Below are 18,848 nucleotides of genomic sequence, written 5' to 3' on the forward strand. Positions count from 1 at the left end.
GCTGAGTCATGCTCATGCTCATGACTATGACTTCTACCATCATCCTTTAGTGTTTCCTTCACTTAGTGCCCACGTCCGAATCCATTTCAGTGGTTTTTGAGTGTTGATCTTTTTCGCTGGCTCATTGTCATGACCTACATGACATGCATGACACGCATGTCATGACATTCATATCATGACCTATCACTTATGTTCGTCATATACTCCTGTCATACTATGCCAATTTTCGTACCTACCAAGTTAACGAAGCGACCATGAGAGCACCAAGAGGTAGGTGGCTGTTTCATGACCTACATGACACACATAGATAGATAGATAGATAGATAGATAGATAGATAGATAGATAGATAGATAGATAGATAGATAGATAGATAGATAGATAGATAGATAGATAGATAGATGCTGTCAAAGTAGCAAATGTTCGCCAAGAAATGCTTCGTATTTAATAACAGAAGATCGGCCCACGCAAGAGGCCGCGTTTATACCAGATAGCTCGCCTTCGTGCATAGCGTTCGCCGCCAGCGTTTCCCGGTAAACATTACGGTTTAGGAGTGAGAATCAACGGCGAATATCTCAGCAACCTTCGGTTTGCAGATGACATTGTCCTATTCAGCAACAATGGGGACGAATTACAGCAAATGATTGAGGACCTTAACCGAGAAAGTGTAAGAGTGGGGTTGAAGATTAAAAATTGGAGGACGCTTAAGCTTCGCCTTTAAGAGTAGAACGCGACAGCGTTATCGGGACCCGTTCGCATCGCAACGCGCGGCGGTAGGTCTGGTAGAAATGCTGGAAAAGGGGTTTGTGTTTGAGTTTCCTCGTAGCAGAATTAGGTTTTCTCGTACATTCAAATTACAATCCGACGCCGATTGGTAAACAGTCCGACGGCGAATCCGACGCCGAATGGTAAAGTCGTACTTTACCATTTCACTGACGGATTTCACTGTAAATTTTCGTTCACCAAAACCTTGGACCACGTGGAGGGCGTGCGCGGTCGATGTGGTTGGATGATTTTCTCCGCCACCCGCGATCACACGCCGGTTGCCGACGCCGGATTTTCTGCGACACGGGGCCCTTAACGCTGTCGCGTTAATATGCAGAAGACAAAGATAACGTTCAATAGCCTGGCAAGGGAACAAGAATTCAGGATCGCCAGTAAGCCTCTAGAGTCTGTAAAGGAGTACGTTTATCTAGGTCAATTACTCACAGGGGACCCTGATCATGAGAAAGAAATTTATAGCAGAATAAAATTGGGCTGGAGTGCATATACGGCAGGCATTACCAACTCCTGACTGGGAGATTACCACTGTCGTTGAAAAGAAAAGTGTGCAATCATTGCATTCTAGCGGTACTAACATATGGGGCAGAAACTTGGAGGTTAACAAAGAATCTCGAGAACAAGTTAAGGACCGCACAAAGAGCGATGGAACGAAAAATGTTAGACCTAACGTTAAGAGACAGGAAGAGAGCAGCGTGGATCAGAGAACAAGCGGGGATAGTCGATATTCTAGTTGACATTAAGCGGAAAAAGCGGAGCTGGGCAGGCTATGTAATGCGTATGATGGATGGTGGACCATTAGAGTTACAGAATGGATACCAAGAGAAGGGAAGCGCAATCGAGGACGGCAGAAAACTAGGTGGAGTGATGAAGTTAGGAAATTCGGAGGCGCAAGTTGGAATCAGCTAGCGCAAGACAGGGGTAATTGGAGATCGCAGGGAGAGGCCTTCGTCCTGCAGTAGACATAAATATAGGCTGATGATGATGATGAAGCTGCAGTTGCCGGGATGCGTGAGCAGCAGTCAGGGATCTTTGAATGCTGTCGCATTTCACTCTTAAAGGCGAAGCTTAAGCGCCCTTCAAAATTTTTATTTATTTATTTATTTATTTATTTATTTATTTATTTATTTATTTATTTATTTATTTATACTGCGGACACGAGGTCCACATAGGAAGGGCAAAATAACCAATAGAAAACAATGAGCATGACATTACAAATACAAAAGTACAAATGCAATTGTAACAAAGTCAAGCGATTCCAGTCATGATTGGGGCGCTAAAAAAATGAGTATTTAAAGTTCGAGAAAAATATGGGGTTAAAGCATTTTGATTGGCGAGTTGGTCCAATCATTAGTGGACTTATACACATTGAGGGGTCGAGTCCAGTTTGTTATTGAGCAGTTGGGAAATAAATTTCAGCCGTAATTTTTTCCTACCAATTCAAGTAACGGAACTTCATTAGATCTTATTAGTTCAGAAGGAAAGTTGAAGGTCGTAAATTTGTTGTACACAAACCGGACAGCCTGTCTTTGTAATCGTTGAAGGCTCGAGCTTCGGTGGAATTAAGCAATAATAAGCTAGAAGTTTGACAGATAGTGGAGCTTTTTATATTTAGTATTTCAGAAAACACAGTTTACGAAACACGGAGGCATCTATATTGTTAACATGAAAGTTCTAGGTGACACTTGAATATTTGTATTTAGCAACTTGTTTAAGTGGGGAAAAGTCTAACATATGAGTATAGCAGGGCGATGTTTTCTTATGAGATATGGGAATAAAAAACTTTTTTCAACATTTAAGGTCATCCCCCATTGGTTGCACCAATGCAAAATGCTATTCAGGCTGTCATTCAGGTCATTCTGTTAGCTATAGTACAGGTGATCTCATTAAACAAAGCACAATCATCCACAAATAGTCATATTTGCACATTTGGCTTGACAACATCAACAGTGTCATTGACCTACAACAGGAACAATAAAGGGCCCTGACAAATAAAATTGCCTATTTCTTTTTCAGTGATTTCTTTTTCAACGAGTTGGATCAATGGCACTGAAATTTTGCGTACGACAGGGGAGGTTTATAGAAAGTATTGCTTGTTCGCATATAATTCATCTCATTGTCACCGCCATTAATTTAAGGCCAAATGAACCATGCGTACTGAATAACGTCGAGCAATGCTACAAAGAAACACGAAGCGCTTGCTTGCTCTCTGTACTACATTCTCTCCAAAGCATCTCTTGTCGCCACAGTAATATGTTAGAGTTATGATTGAATATTTCCTCCAATTGTTGTTTTGATGGTGCCCCATGAGAAAGTAATACGAGATATTGCTCATAACATTGGTCTTTTAAGTTTATTACTCCTAACTAAAACACGTAAATGAGTACAGAACAGATTTTGATGCTCAACATAGACAGCCGATCACTTTCTAATGGTGGAAATAGCGAACTTTGACGATATATCGCAGAAGGCTAAACAATATTGTAAAGAATTTCCTACGCTCGAAAATTCTCACGACGATTCGTAGGCGTTTGTTTCAGGAGTAAAACGTTCATTTTCATTGTCAGCTACTTTCATTGTCAGCTGTCAGTTCTCACTTTCATCAGTCGGGTATGCGCCTGTGGAGGGTGATCGAAGAAAGTCGATGGAGGTTAGAAAGAAAGAAAGAAAGAAAGAAAGAAAGAAAGAAAGAAAGAAAGAAAGAAAGAAAGAAAGAAAGAAAGAAAGAAAGAAAGAAAATATACCGACACCAAAGTGGGGAAGCAGGCTAAGCATGCTGTGGTATTAAAAAAATAAAAAAATAAATTAAAAACTTCGCAGATGTATGCCAATCTGAGCCACTGATAGATCAATGACATTGAAACGAGAGCGTTTGAGAGAAAGGTGACTTCGCGTTCCACTTGCGAGCTCCACAGACCCCGTATGACAGCAGAACTTGGCTGACATGTTCACAACAGCGTATGCTACCCGCGAAATGTATAACCGAGTTCTCGCACCCTATGGCGGAAGTGTTAGGGATCGGTTTTCTGTGTGTTGTTACAGTGACGACTCATCACCGACGCCCTGGTCATACTGCCGCTTAATTCGTGTTCCCACGAAGGCTGCGTTGCTGGACCCCACAGTCATCTTTCCCCGCCGCAGCCGTACAAACTTCTAGCTGACCTCAAAACTTCTGGGATGATGTCGTGAAGGTGAAGCCGCCCGCCGCCATCTTACCAGGGGAATCGATTAACGCTTGCATTTGGCGGAGAACAGGAAGCGTTTTCTTCTCACTTCCAATGACTTTCACTAGGCCAATTTTGCCGTACAAATGCTTCTCGATAAGCCTGTCTGTGTCGCTGGTTTTAGGTTGAAGCTTGAAGGTCTTGGCAACTTATATGGGAGATCAGGGTCTCACTACTCAGCCTATGGCAATATTTTAGCCCGAAACAACATTCTATTATTTTTCAATTAGTGTAAAATTTATATTAACAGATCAACAGCAGATGGACTGCGACTGTTCTCCGTGCAGTTCTGCACGCTTTCAAGGGTGAAGTTGGAGCAAGCGCTGGCTTCACCTCCGCTGGTAAGAATCTGCGAGGGCTGCAACTCCCAACGTTACTAGTAGCGTTGGCCACTCCAGACTGACCTCCAACGCGGAGCCGGCTAAATACGACGTGAGAAACACATAATACGGATTCCTGGCTTAAAAAAAAAAAAAAAACCATCAATGTTGTTGTCTATTAGAGTGAGCTGTACGCAAGGTTACCTTTATTTTATAATGTTTATAAGTATTCGGGACTATAAGAATTCGGTGTCATAAGAATTCGGGACTCCGACTAGGGTGCGTTGCTGGCTGTTTTCAACAGCGGAGCTGTTCTTAGCCCGCCCATCCCCGTCTGTCCGGCGTCACGCAGGCCACGTGACCAGGATCGAGAGCACGAGAGCCGCGCTGGGGGTGGGAGGGTTGCAGTATCAAATGTCAATTTTTTTTATTGACATTTGATACCGCAAAGCATCTCTGGGGAAAATCTATAGTATATTAACGCGACAGCGTTAACGGCTCCGTGTCGCAGAAAATCTGGTGTCGGCGTCGTAGCCGGCATTGGTGAGCGAAAATTGCCCTATATATTCTATAAGGCACTAAAGTTATTCTTCTATCACTAAAGTGGCTTGTCTTACATTCTTTACACAGTTATTCTTCGGAATTTTGAGAATGATAGCCCACAAATAAATGTCATGAAACAAAAACACTGACAGCGCATGCCTTTTATGTTAAATCTTCTCAGTCTGAAATATTAAAAGTGCGAAACAATGACAGAATATCGGCCCACGCAAGAGGCCGCGTTTCTACCAGAAAGCTCGCCTTCGTGCATAGCGTTCGCCGCCAGCGTCTCTCAGTAAACATTACGGTTACGTAAGCTGCAGTTGCCGGGAAGAGTGTCAGGGATCTTTCAATGTTATCGCGCTCCACTCTTAAAGGCGAAGCTTAAGCACCCTCCAAATTTTGCTACAAGGAATGCACTCAGAGTCTGCTGTTCTTCATTCCGTAAGGCTATGCCAGCCAACGGAAACGATCAAAATCGCGAGGCAAGACACAGAGAAAAGAACAGGAAGGGTGCTTCCGACATTTTATATTACGTTATACACCAAAGAGGCATAAAAATGTGGCGTGCGCGAGGTTTTCAGAACTATAGCGTCGAACGCGAAAAACGGCAATATAATCGGTTGGCTGTCGAGGTTTGTCATCCCTAACAACACACTGAGCTAATATGAGAGACGTCAAGAAAGGCTCCGCATTAGCTTTGAATATAAACAGCTATCACAACCAGCTACCCAGTTCTGCGTTAATCAGGTGTATTAGCATTTCTCCCTCTTAGGAATGCGGCGTCCGCAGTTGGGAATCGAACCCGCGACCTATGTTCTCGGTAGCAGAACGCCAATGTCGAAAACACGTTTCATACGATTGCCGCTTCGCGCTGTTCAAAATGTGCCGGTAACAGCCTATACGTTCTATATATACCGACACGTAGCGTAAATATACGACGTATTTACGGCACGGCGTCCGCGTGTACGTTTCACGCCACGACGCTGATGTCATGACCGAAATGCGCATTCGCTTGCACGTGTATTCTCGTGCGACCAGTTGTTTACATTATAACGTACATTGCCTTCAATCATTTTTTGAAGGGAGAGAAGGAAATGATGTGTGGAAAGGCAGGGAGGTTAACAAGCGGTAACTCTTTGCACGGGGGAAGGGGTAAGGAGATATAACGCGATAAACCGATGAGCGGAAACGAAGTAAACCACTTGCATTGTCCAGAGGTAGCAAGCAGCGTTCTTAAAGGTGTCGATCGAAAGAGATTACGTAAAATATTTTGCCTGGATATGAAGCCAGATGCATGTGGAAGCATCTGTGGAATTGGTTTATAAGCATAATATTGCCATCGATTTTCGTGAAATAAGACAGAAATTGGGTGGGAAATCCAGGATGCAGCGCAACGTGCCAACCTATACCACACGATGTTCCACCTTCATCTCCGTATTTAGGTAAAGAAAAGCTATTTTTACGACAATAAACACGAGGAGACAGTTACTTTCTCCACGTACCTTGGAGAGATGCATGTCGCCTTTCGCATCTAATCGTATGGTAAATACTTGAACGTAAAATTTATTTTCTAACCAATCGGTAGTGATTATGTCTCTGGGTTGCCTTCGGGTCTGAAGAGGATACAACACATTTCCTATCGGAATGACAACGCGGTCATTGCACAGTGTAGAATGCTATAGCGCCGGCGACGTCACACAAAGAAACACGTGCGAAGTGCGTTCCACACGGGTTGCCGTTCTTTGCGCGTTTCGAGCTGTGTGATCGCACATGCAAAGAAAGAGAGCCCCGAGTACAAGAAGAGTGCAAGAATGGCGCAGCCACGGGTTTGGAGACCATTTCATTGTGCGAACTATGGACTGCAGCGGGAACGCCAGCCTGTACTGAAATGACGTTGCTGTCACGTGACGCCCAGGCCTTGTATAAGGTCTATTCGATTCGGTGCTCCGGACTACCCAGGAATGCCCGAGACGCTGCGTACGCTGACGCGCATTGGTTGAAAGGACCGCCTCGCGGGCAGTCCGGGAGGACAAATAGAAGACACGCAGAGTAAGTGTTCATTGTATACACGTGTTGCACAAGGCCCCGTCACACCTTCCACTGCGATTGCAAAGACGGATGAGAAGGGACAAATTTCAAGGACATAGAAAACGTAACTATACGGTACGCCTCCAGCGAGGCAGTTACGGGTGTCCGCGGCAGATACCCCTTCCGCCAACTTTTACAAGCTCTCATTATTACATATATTATCCTTTCCAAGCGGTCATGCCAATAAATTCAGATGGAGTGCGCAGAGCGCTCCCCCGGCATCTCCCGGGGTAAAATGTCGTGTCACCGCGGGAATGCCGCGCGATGTGATTGCGAGGCTCAGCCATCTGCTGTACTCGGCGCGCGCCGCGAAGGCGCCCCGCTGCATGCGAAACACCCAGCTCGGCGTTGAGGAATCCCACATATCATTGATATATGAGTGAGCCCGAAGCCTATGAGCGCGCTTAGTCGCAAAGGTCGTCGCTGTCGTCACATTCCCCGCGTGCATCGCAGCTATCCGGCGCTGCTCTTCGGCGCGCGAAGATGGCGGAACGCGCGACAAAATCAAGGTTAAAGTGCACGGCGTGAATTTGGACAAGAATCTCGAGCTGCAAAGGTGTGGGTTGTTGGGCGCATGGGCAGATGTACCGCAGATGTTTCTGTGCATAGCAAAGGTACAAGATACTAGAAAAAGAAAATTGCACCCTTTGGAACTTAACTTAATGTTCCCCAACGATAATAGCCATCCATCTTGCGTGAATTTCCTTTCTTTTGGTGCGCTCCCGGTACTTTCATGTAACGAAAGGCATGGGCGTGTCAGCGGTACAAAGCGTTCCTGATAGAAAAGTGGCGAGCGCAGTGTGTTAGACGAGGGAACTGCACGCAAGATGACGATTATACTGCTTGGGAACAAGTCTCAAAGCGTGTGAAATTTGAGTGTACGGGTTCCGGATTTTCGTAGCAGACCGCGTACATCCGGGCCCGGTCAGGGCTTTCGCTACGAGCTTGCAGATATTGCACATGCACAGAGACGCATCATATTATCTCGCCCCTGCGCAGTGGCGACGCGGCCTCACTGTATACGCCGCATAGGGAACGAATCTGTGACGTAGAGGGCGCACGATATACGATGCGGGCGTGCGAACCGACGTGCGTGTAGTCGCATCAAATGCCTACAACCACATCCAACAACAGACACGTCGGGAAAAGCCGGGAATCCGGTTGCGGTCCCAAAAGTGCGTAGCCTCGGTGCTAGAGCGCATGCGCACATCTGCCTCCACGACTTCTGCACTTGCGCGGTGACGCCATTGCTACAACTGCATACCATGCTGAGACTTGTTTGCCGATCCGGTATTAGGTTCGGCTAAAGCGAAAGCCGGAACCTTACCGAGGGCCATGCACGATCGATGGGCGCGCACTAGCGGTATAAGCACTGGTTATACAATACGGTTGTTATTCTGAGGTTTAAGTAAAAGCTTGTGTTGAAGCCTGTCAAACGGGTATATTGATGATAAAGCGGCTCTGGCTTTATGCAAGATTGCACGTGTCTAGATGCCGTGCCAGATGAGCTCATACTTTGTGTGTGTCTGTATGGAACATGGCTGACGTCAAGCTTACGTATCTCTGGTCAAGGATTATGTATCAGGCGTAAGTACGGCTCATCATAGACGTAAACGAAGCCGACACTCGTTGTAAGCGAAGGAACTCTCCAACAAGGATGCGAAATCAAGAGGCCTGCAGCTGTGGCGACTTACATGTGACTCCGTGTGTGGTGACCTTTTAATCACCGAACTCTAATGTTTAGGCAATGAACCACCGCTCCTCCTCATCGGTACGCTTTCATTTGGCCCTTGTTGTCCGATCAATTTTTTTTCTCTCTCGCATTTTAACGAGCATCGTTTAAAGTCTATAACAAGCGACCGTTCGGAATGAGCGGGTAACAACTTCGCCACCAACCTTGCTACAAGCGCAAAAGACGTTTCCAGAGCACCTATGGTTCCTCGTCATGTGTGTACTATAATATATAACAGTCACATAAGCGGAAGGGTCCGAACATGGATTCTCGAAATGATAAAGCACTTGTACAATGTTGGTTTCTTCGGCGCGCAATATTCGGTTCACTGCGACAGCTCAGTGTATAAGCTGTTCACTGAACGGCACCTTCGCCGTTGCTATGGAAATGGAAACAATGTCGCAATTCGCCGTTGACTTCTGGCGCGGACGAAGATGCCATGATTCCAGCTGGACGGCTGAGTACAGCAACGTTGCCGTGACACTCGCGAAAAAAGATTATGCGCTCTTTATGAATGCCGTGGCATCCATATATAGTTGTACCGTAGGAGCACGTGATGTGTTGAGAGAATCTAAAAATATTGCTTCAGCATTTCGTAACCTATACATACTCGTGCCTTATGGCTCCAGGACGGCCTTGCTATGCAGTTCAAGTGTTTCATGTGATATTACAACAAGGGCAGGACAGGAAGTGATCTCCTACATATCCCTATGGAGCTGGCATACTTCGAACATGTCGCGGGCGTGCGCGCGCCGCCGCCATGTGCGCGATGTCAAGGGTGAAATTAAAACCTTAACACGTTATTACACGACGTTGAAGCTCCCGAATGAACCAGCACACAACGAGCAGTCGCAATTTGTTTCGCCAGACACGACAAACTGAAGGCGCGAGCTCAAATCGGCTTCAAGAAGCCCTATAGGCTGTCGCAGTGAGTGCGTAACACGCTCTCTCGCACTCGAAAAAAGAAAAGAGCGCGCGGAAGATAGCGCCTACATGTATCGCACGCGCCCCGCCGAGTCTATTCGTAGGACACCGCACTTGCCCGATGGAATCCGAATCAAAGAAGCGAGGTGGGAGGGCAGGGCTCCCTTATCGGCAATGTGGAGGAGTCTAATCAGATAAAAAAAGATGGAGGAAGGCGAGCGAGAGCGCGTCGTCGTCGAGTCGCGCGTGGCAGGTGTCGCTGCCGCCCACTACAATGTCCTATCGGACCACCTCTGTTCGGCGCGCGCCAAAGCGCACGGCTGCTGCGGCAGCAACGCCGGCAGCCGGCGGCTTGCGCGACGGCGGCAGCAGCAGCTGACATCTCGGCGGGAGGTTCACATCGACCGCGGTGGGCACGTGACCGCCGGCGTCTGCACACCGGTGTGTATGTGTGTGTGCCGGCAGCCGGGCCCACACGACGGCGGGCTCTCAGTTTCGGCCCGGAGTCCGGACGCGGCGGTTGGGCTCTTGGCGCGCAGCTTGGTTGGCACTCGGGACGCACGCTCCGTAGATCGCGGACGCCTTTGCACGTGGCAGGAGCGAAAGACCGAGACCTTCCCGCCTGCAGCCGCCGTCTGCATCAAGGTGGGTTTCGTTGTATCCAATTCTACACCCGAAGTGGGTTAATTCGAAAGGCGTAATTAGTACTGCGGCACAGTTTGAAATAGAAGAGGTAAACGCAGATGCGCATTGCTCCGTGCGCCGAGATTCAGAAGCTTAACTAGAGTGTATACCCTGCAGCGCCTCTACAGAGGAATCTGTCGTTCACCGTCCATAAGCGAAGCATCGTCTGGTCTGCGAGATGAGAACAGACTATTGTCAGCTTTAGCAGAGATCGACGTTTTCTTTCTGATGGGTGGACGCGCCCCGATCGTTCAGAATTCGGCTGCCAGCACTTCTCCCGCGCCGCAATCGAAAGGCGGCGGACCATTGGTTGATTCTTCGTCTGCGGCTTCTAGTAGCTGGCCATGTTTCTCTCTCACTCTCCTATTCGGAGCGAACGGGATTGCTGAAACAACGTAGCTAATCGCATACGCCCCGGAACATCCAGATATTTCCTCAGTGTGTGCAATACATCGAGCAACGTGCGCGCGCTGCGGCTTCAGGCCATATCGAAGATTAGCATTGCAGCTCGGAAACTGCAGGCTCTCCTCAAGTATAAATGTAAGCACACTGCGTGAAATTGCAGCTTTTTCCTCTAGTCCCGTTGTTCTTAAATCATATCTATAGTATCAGATCGTTGTCCAGGGAATAAGCTGGAAACTTATTTTTGTTTGGTAGTTCCACGAACGCCTATATACGTGATTGAATGTGCTCAGTAGCCGGTGGCCATGAGTCATATGCCACGTTAGCATGCTAAAGGCAACAGCAATACTACATCGCCTTCTCTCCCTTCAAACCATCACCCACTTCCCTTCTCTATTCTCATCTCGCAATCCTTCTGGAAAGGGCGCGCGCTGTGGCCGAAAGCATTGCTCCAACTTTGAGCAACGCGTCGTAAGGGAGGTTATATCGCCGACAACATTCTCACCCCCTTGCAACTGAGGTATAGCCATCGTCTTCGAAACACGAAAGGGGCATCGAGGCAGCCCTAGCACACCATGAAATCTCAAACAAGCGCCCTCTCCCCTTGCGCCCGCAAACATCTTTCGTTTGTTACGCAGCCGCAACAACCATGTCGAAGTACAAAGGGCAAAGAGTTTCTGGACCTGCCTTGCTGCAATGGCATTCTGAAATAACGGCAAAGTTTTTTTTTTTTTTAATGCAGCATTGTTATAACAATGGTAGGCGGCGCTTATTCCGATCGGGACCCGTTTGCTACAAATTTTACAGCAAGTTGTGATGGATAAAAGGAGAATAGGGAACTCCAACCCACGCCAGCTGCTGCGATATCAGGGCTTGGTGATTTCCGAACTAATAACATCTTAACGCTTGTAAAACGAAAATAATTGATAAGCCTAATCCTTCTGGAAGTAAAAAAAAAAAAAAAGTTTGACGGCAAGTCCGCGCCGACTACAACTTCCTTTACGAAGGACACCGGCGAGGTATATATGGCCCCTCGATCGCCAGAAAGCCCAGTCACACACACGCAAACACGCGGATATCCGCAGACGTGACAATAAGCTTGACCGACCGATTTTCGCGGTGCGCGTCCGCCCGGCCCGTATAAGTGTCTTCGCAATGGCCAAAATACAAGCAGGGGCCGCTCGCACTTCCTACATAGCCATGGGCGGGCGTCGTCGTCCTCATCATCATCGAACCGCGGCCGGGCGAGTCCCCACACCGCGCCGTGCGTCGCGTGCCAGAGAGCGGGCCGCTGGCGTGAGCCCGCGGCGGGTCATGGAATATTTAATAGCCCCGAATTTCGGGCCCCGATAAAGGCGAAGAGGAGGAAGCGAGGAGGGGGCACACCCAATCGTGGCGCGCTGCTAAACGCTGCCGTCGCCGCTGTGCTGCCTTCTTCTTCGTCAGCCGCGCGCGCCGGCTGGACTTGGGCGCGCTGACGTCAAAGAGTGCGCTCGCGCCTCCCACTCCAGGCGCTGTGCTCGGAACAATGCCTTCGTCCGTGTACCGCAGCTGCGAAGGAAGCACGGTGACGACGACGTCGGCCAGACGCGACACAGCTCGCGGTGTTATACGTGCGTATATACGCCGGTGTGCCTTGCTGGCCTCGCCGCCGACCAGTGGGCCCCGACTCCATCCATATGTCGGAAGAGAGAGGATGTCGGGCCAAAAGAGTGAGGTTTGTTCTTGTTCTCAATTAATGACTCGTGGCGAACAGGTCAAGAAGCAGGCGGTAAGAGAAAGTGTTCCCGGACAGTGGCTTCCGGCCCTCTTCATTGTTTTCTTCTTGCTTGTCTTCTACTTCGTTTCCTCAATCGTAATACAGTCCTAAACGCGCTTCCGGTAGGTAAGCGAAGAGTGTAAAACGACAAGTTCGCATTGTTTTTTGCCCCCAGATACAGCAGCGGCATAACAGCAATGGCGCCCTGCCGATGACGTAACGTATACCGTACTTGCAGCGGCCGTTTCTTGTACGAGTTCGCCTTTATAAGAGCACGGGGTGAGTCAGTGTATGCGGAGTTATATACAAATCGCCACGTTAACGGGGGGGGGGGGGGGGGGGGGGGGAAGACAAAGGGATCTTCAGTGGTAGCATTTCTTGCGAGTCAGCTTTGCGCTGTGGCCGTTGCCCCTCGAAGCTGCGCTTGGCATTATTACCCTTGCAAATGGCGTGACAGGTCCTCCGATGTTAGTTGCAGCTGGCAGCTGGTGAGAAGGTTGAGATTCGCCCCTCTTGTTTCGCCACTGGTCGAAAAAAAAAAAAAAAAAAAAACTCAAGCCACCTATTTGTCACCTGAACCTTCTCCCTCGCTTCTCTTCCACACTTAAGACTTAATCCCTGTCCCTGAACATGCGGGTTCTTCCTTTTAAGCATAACTTAAGAGTTACATCTCTCAAGGTTAGACGCTCGGACCGGTTAGTGCAACCACGATATTTGTCTATCGCGGCGAAAATTTTTGGTGAAATTTTTGGTAAGCATCGTTCTCGCTAGGATATTGGATACACCGGTTTGATTTGCCGTACATTTCTTTTTTATTAGATGGATGGATGAGAATAGGAAGTGTACAGGAATTGCATGAGTTCGGCTTGCAGAGGACGAAAATACGGCTGGCGGTCTCTGGAATGGGGCCTTCGTCCTACTTACAGCGGGTGTTAATCGGCTGACGATGACGTACCTTTGGCGAATCGATGCGAAGAGTTGTTTCAATCATTCGGTCAACAAATGAACCGTTTGGTTTGCCATGGTGCGATGACGGCGACACCGTCTGTTAACGCCGCGTCAGGTTTGCCTGTCTTTTTTCGGTAAAGGTTGTAGACAAGTGTCCGCTATTTCGCTGCTACACCGACGCGTTAGCGTGTCTGAGTTGTTGCATCGAAACAGTGCTTGGCGGTGGCGGGACGGTGTGAAGCAACGCTAGTGACGATCAGGAGGGCTCCAGTTAAATGTTTGTTCACTGCGGCATGTCAGCAAAAAAAGAAAAGAATAACGGTGAACGTACTGATAGCCGACTAAGCAGATACGAATGGTACGTCGACGCATGTAGCTTTAAGTTGCCCCATTGCATCTCAAGTATTTCGCTCAACAAGATTAACACTACTTCCCACCAGTGTCTCCTATATTAGGAGGCATTGACCCCACCCATCTCTCTAATCTCTTCCTCTTCTTTTTTCACTGTCCTTCGCTTGAATTACTGTTATTCCTGTATTTTCATTACAGATGAAGAGCAGCGCAAGGAAACGAGCGATAAGAGAAGCATCGAAGAGGACTTATCACCGAAGGACGCGCATGGCTTCGGCAGTCTCTACACCTTCGTCACGTTCTCGAGCACTCTCGCCCTTCAACTTCTCAGTCCGGCGACCGGGACAATGGACACCATGCGAGACAACGCACGCCCTGGGGCTGACTCGAGCTGCCCGTGCAAAACTGGAACCTTTGCGTTGTTTTGTTCGTTCGGCTCGAGTTAGGAACCGGCGTGGAAGCGCCGTTGGAAGAAGCTGGCACCCCTTCTTCTCACCGTCTCGCCCTGCCTGCCCTTTCCCGTCTCGGCGGGGGTGCTCCCCGAAGTGTTCAATAAAGGTTTACTGCAATTTTGCTAACTCCGGTCTACGTGTGCTGTACGTTCAACGTAGGCGCAAGGCTGATAAATGTCAGATAACATATCGTGCGCCTAGTACAAGGCTGTACTCTCTTACAGGGACTCCCGCACCTGTACGCAGATATAAGACGAGAACACATTGTTACACACAAGGGTGACGACCCCGCGGTGTCTATAACGCAGTGACCTTGTTCGCTAGTGAAAGCCGCAATAATCGAACCTTGATATCCTTTAACGACCAGATCTGAAATGCACCTCGTCACACAAAAGTTAGAACTACTCCACTTATGCAATATATAAATAGGAGGGAGGCAGTGTACCGAACGATAAGGTTCCTTAGGGAGTCCGTTAGCCTTGGTGTGCTGCACGAGATGATGCGTAAACCTTGGTCCCAGAGATTGGGTGGTCCTATAAAATACATTCTGGGGTTTTGCGTGCCAAAACCACGATCTGATTATGAGGCACACCGTAGTGAAGCACTCTGGCTTAATTTCGACCGCCTGGGATTCCTTAACGTGCACCCAATGCACGGTACCCGGGCGCTCTTGCATTTCGTCCCATCGAAATGCGGCCCTCGCGGCCGGGATTCCATCCCGCGACCTCGTGCTTAGCAGCGCAACGCCGAATCCGCTAAGTAACCATGGCGGGTCTATTGGATGGCCCTGCGCGTGCTGAAAGACTAAGAAGCCACGCGGAAACAAGCATCGATATAAAGGGCCACCGGCCGTCAAAGACTGCGTGGCACAATATGTTAGACCGTGGCTGGCGAAACAGAGGTATAAAAAAAGTGTAGCGCAGTGTAGCGGGCACACTGTTAAAATAAACTCTGAATACAGAGAAAACGTGCATGTATATCCGAGGCTAGCCATTCATTGATTTATGGAGTTTGCCACTCAGTCGATATTGCAGGAATGTATTGACCCTTTTCGCGGCGCTCCCGTGGGCGCTGCCATGTTTGATCACGTGGTGACGCGTCCATTTCTTGCCTCAGCCGCCTCCGTTGCCTCCGCGTTTACAATACAAGCGCGTGACGCCGGTGCGGCGCAGCAAACCCCCGTTTCGACGCATATCGTAGACGGTGACTTTGTGAACGACACTAAGCTTTAGAGGATATGTAAGTGCTTTCAGAGCGCGAGCAGCGTATACGGTGCTTTTACTAAAAGCGAGACTAGAAATGTATACCAAGCTGTCCAAACTTTCCGCTTCTGAATTAAAGCGGAATCAGTGTGCTCTTCGTTATTTATTTGGCAAACATTTTGAACCAGCGGCTTGTCATATTTCTGACTCAGTAAAGTTCCTCGGTTCCTAGGTGCAGCCACTATCTGATCGTTTATTTTTAGCGTAATTACTCACGGGTGTGCTCTGCTGCGATAGATTTGTTCTTGCTGCGCACAAAGCTTGGAATGTAAATGTTCTGTACCTTGCGGTAGCTCGTAGCAAAGACACATTATCGCTAGTCCCTCGCTTACTCTGTGGACCGTCACGAAACGTTCAGCTTCCAACATTCGTGTCTTGTCGACGTAGCCGCCGTCACTCATGCTTCGGCCCATTGATTCAAGTGAGCGCCTATTCACTTATTATTGATACGTTGGCGATAGGGTGGGCGTAGGTTTGCGTGCGAGTAGGGGTGGATGCGTGTAGATTCGCGCGAAAAACTTACTATGCCGGTAAGTGGCACAACTTCCTTTTGTAACGAGCGGTACTCACTCTTAAGTGCCGACGTTCCGGAGTTGAAGCCCTTTCTTTGGAGCTTAGCTATACATCTCAGGCGGATGAATTATCTTTTTTTTTATCCTTGAGGAAAGCCGTGCATCGCGAATGGCGGCAACAGACAATCCTTGGCAGCGGCGACACAGGTTGATTGCATTCCAAATATGCGAATCACTATTTTTGCAGCGAACTACCGCACACGTCTTCCCTTTATCGTTACACATTTTGCAGCACGAATTGGGCAAGTGCATTAGCGAACACCCAGTTGCATTTCCGACATCTGATCGCATAGTAGCAGGGCAGAAGCAGCAGTGGTTTCGAATTCCTGCTCATTCGCTGAGGCAACGTATGGCGCGCCGCCGAAAGCGCCATCTCGTTCCTCTAGAGCAAACTGCTCCGCAAAAAGGGTCAATAGTGTACGGAACTAGTTACCGCGAGAACCCTCCGTCGGAATATGTCTTACTCCTTATACACAGCGAGTACAATGCGCGCGACTCGAAATAACGAGAAAGTGAGTTGCTCTTCTTCTCAACTCCAGGAAACCGCCCCACCATTCCGAAGCTCGTTCTGACGTACGGATACACGCACTCATCCGCGTGATCGCGCGAGCGAACCGAATCTTTATTAAGTAGCATGCCGTGGAAGAGCGAGCAGTGGAATGATCGGAAAACATGGAGCGAATGGATAGTTAAATTCGCTCACATTCGGCTCATTGAAAAGGAAAAGAGCTGATTTTGCAAGAAAGCCTTTGGGGTTGCTCGCTGTTGTTAAATGGGCTGGAGGGGCTCGTGTGCCGACAATGAAACGCATAAGGTGCTACCAAATGACACCAAGACGGCGCCGTTATTATTTTTTTTTCTTAGCGACATTTTATTGGTAACAGGCAAAAATAAAAGAGCTTACGCTGCTGATAAAGACCTTGGGCACTGTCGATGTCTGTACGGTATCTGGACGCTTTTAAAAGCGGAGCTGTTTAAGCAAGCCGTTATTCCGTTAGTCGTCCACAAGAAATGTGGGCCGATCCTGGCGGTAGTGCAGAAAGGGTCCAAGCGCAATGGCACATACGCCTGTGAACTAGCGAAGCTGAGCCTGGCTAAGTCTAGTAAGCATAGTTGGGACTACTTAATTAAGCTATATCAATACCAATCAATAGCTAATCTATAATTGAGCAATAATCAATACATTCCGGAAAATGCTGGGGATGACTTCGTAGTGCTTAGCGTAGCCTAAATACGTGGCCAATACCTTGCGATAGCCAATCGATAGTCAATCAATAGCTAATCGATAATCAATACATTCCGGAAAATGCTGGGGATGACTTGGTAGTGCTTAGCCTAGCCCAAAAGCCAGCACTAGCTAGGTGCTCATCAGCTCCTCTGTCTCTTTAGCATTGCGCCTCCAGTGCAAGCTACGCAAATTTTTTTTTGTTTGAGTTTAGAGCTGTTGAGCATAATACTTGTCAATTACGCTGGACTTGGGGGGGGGGGGGGGGGGCGTTTACTGTGAGATGCGTTTACAGCTACACCTGCCCACATTGCAACGTGCCAGACACCTTGGCACACCTTCTACCGGAATGCAAGCACATCCGAGCAAGCATTACAGTTACTTTTGTGTTTCAATGCATAAAAACGACGTTTTGTTAAGAAAGTAACTGGAACGCCAATGCAATTCTCCGCAAAAGTTCGGGAATTAATAACTCGAAACTGGCGTCATCCTGAGAATTCGTTCCAAGTGGATCCGCCTTGCGAACTCCGCGGCTAGAATTTGTAACTGCAATATGGGCCATAAGGTACTTAGTTAAGACTTAATTAGTGATTTTTTAATTAGTCGATGAGGCCTTTTCAATTTTTTGTGCAAGTAATGTCCACCTCATCGAATAGACCAGCTCATGAACTAGAATTGTGCTATCTGCCACAGGCAACCTTTAAAAAATTTTTAAGTGTTCACTGAGACATTCTGTATACAGCAGCCAGCAGCCAGTATCCACAATGTGAGAGGAACAGGCAAAGAAAGCTTCGCTTTAAAAGAATGGTGTTTAATGCAGGATGTGCAACGAAATTTGTCTCTCTACTAATTAGGGGGCCTTTACTTGCAATGAAAGAGCGACGCGACTAGAATTAATAAATACAATGTATTGGAGAACGTACTTGACTTCAAGGTCTTCTAAGGGCGCAGGAAAAAAAAGAACGTTTCACAACGACCTTAATTCCCATCACTTTCAAGATATCATGCCTGTATACCGATAAAAAAAAGAAAGAAAAGACACATCTTATTTGTATAGCACTTGATATCATATATACATTTTTTACTTCTACCGCAGGCACTTAATCACTTGACCTGTAAAAAAAAAAAATAGAACAGTTAGTGCACCGACGGTTGCACTGGCGCATAAAGACGCCCTACGATGTAGAGCCATACAGGCTACCTGTTATATAGTGTGCCGACTATGTGTATAAAGCTCGCTACAAATTGTAAACGTTCCTAAGCCAGCTGCCCCTTTTATTTTCGCTGCCTGCGCGCCTCTGGGCGCAACCTCTTCGGCTGCGCGCGGCGTGCATCGGGGAGCGCGCTTGAAGTGCAACATTTGCGCAAGTGCTGAGACCGCAGCTGCGGTGCCAGCGAAGCGGCACAGCTTGCGTGACATCTTCTTTGCAAAAACCGAGCCTGAGAAAAACAGAGAGAAAGGGAAGAAGTCTACGGGCGGCCGAACAATGGTCGACTGAAAAATCACAGCTACACTGCAACCCTCTGACGACAAAAACTTTAAAGCGACGACCAGAAGAAACAGTATTTAGATTGGCATACATT

At 48.0% G+C, this 18,848-nt stretch overlaps 1 protein-coding gene across 3 annotated transcripts; it reads left to right on the forward strand.

The window, feature by feature from the left end:
• Positions 1–9,762: 9,762 nt before the first annotated feature.
• On the forward strand, positions 9,763–14,571 carry LOC119442748 (uncharacterized). 3 transcript variants are annotated; one of them, XR_007465729.1, is made up of 2 exons: positions 9,763–12,412; positions 13,952–14,336. XR_007465729.1 is itself a non-coding variant. In XM_049662371.1 (2 exons), the coding sequence occupies exons 1-2, from the start codon at positions 9,814–9,816 to the stop codon at positions 14,486–14,488; spliced, it is 978 nt and encodes a 325-aa protein (XP_049518328.1). In that variant the 5' UTR covers positions 9,799–9,813; the 3' UTR covers positions 14,489–14,571. The 3 variants fall into 3 exon arrangements, 2 of the variants coding, with proteins under 2 accessions (XP_049518328.1, XP_049518329.1); XM_049662371.1 differs by having other exon boundaries at positions 9,799–10,254; positions 13,952–14,571; XM_049662372.1 differs by having other exon boundaries at positions 9,799–10,254; positions 12,207–14,336.
• Positions 14,572–18,848: the final 4,277 nt, after the last annotated feature.

This window comes from Dermacentor silvarum, chromosome 2, assembly GCF_013339745.2.
Source record: "Dermacentor silvarum isolate Dsil-2018 chromosome 2, BIME_Dsil_1.4, whole genome shotgun sequence".
In the NCBI taxonomy this organism is placed as follows: Eukaryota; Metazoa; Arthropoda; class Arachnida; order Ixodida; family Ixodidae; genus Dermacentor; species Dermacentor silvarum.

Coding starts and splice junctions, on each gene's coding strand:
- LOC119442748 (XM_049662371.1), top strand. CDS start 9,814: ATGGAGGAAGGCGAGCGAGAGCGCGTCGTCGTCGAGTCGCGCGTGGCA. Junction 10,255..13,951: donor CAGCCGCCGTCTGCATCAAG/GTGGGTTTCGTT, acceptor TTTTCATTACAG/ATGAAGAGCAGCGCAAGGAA.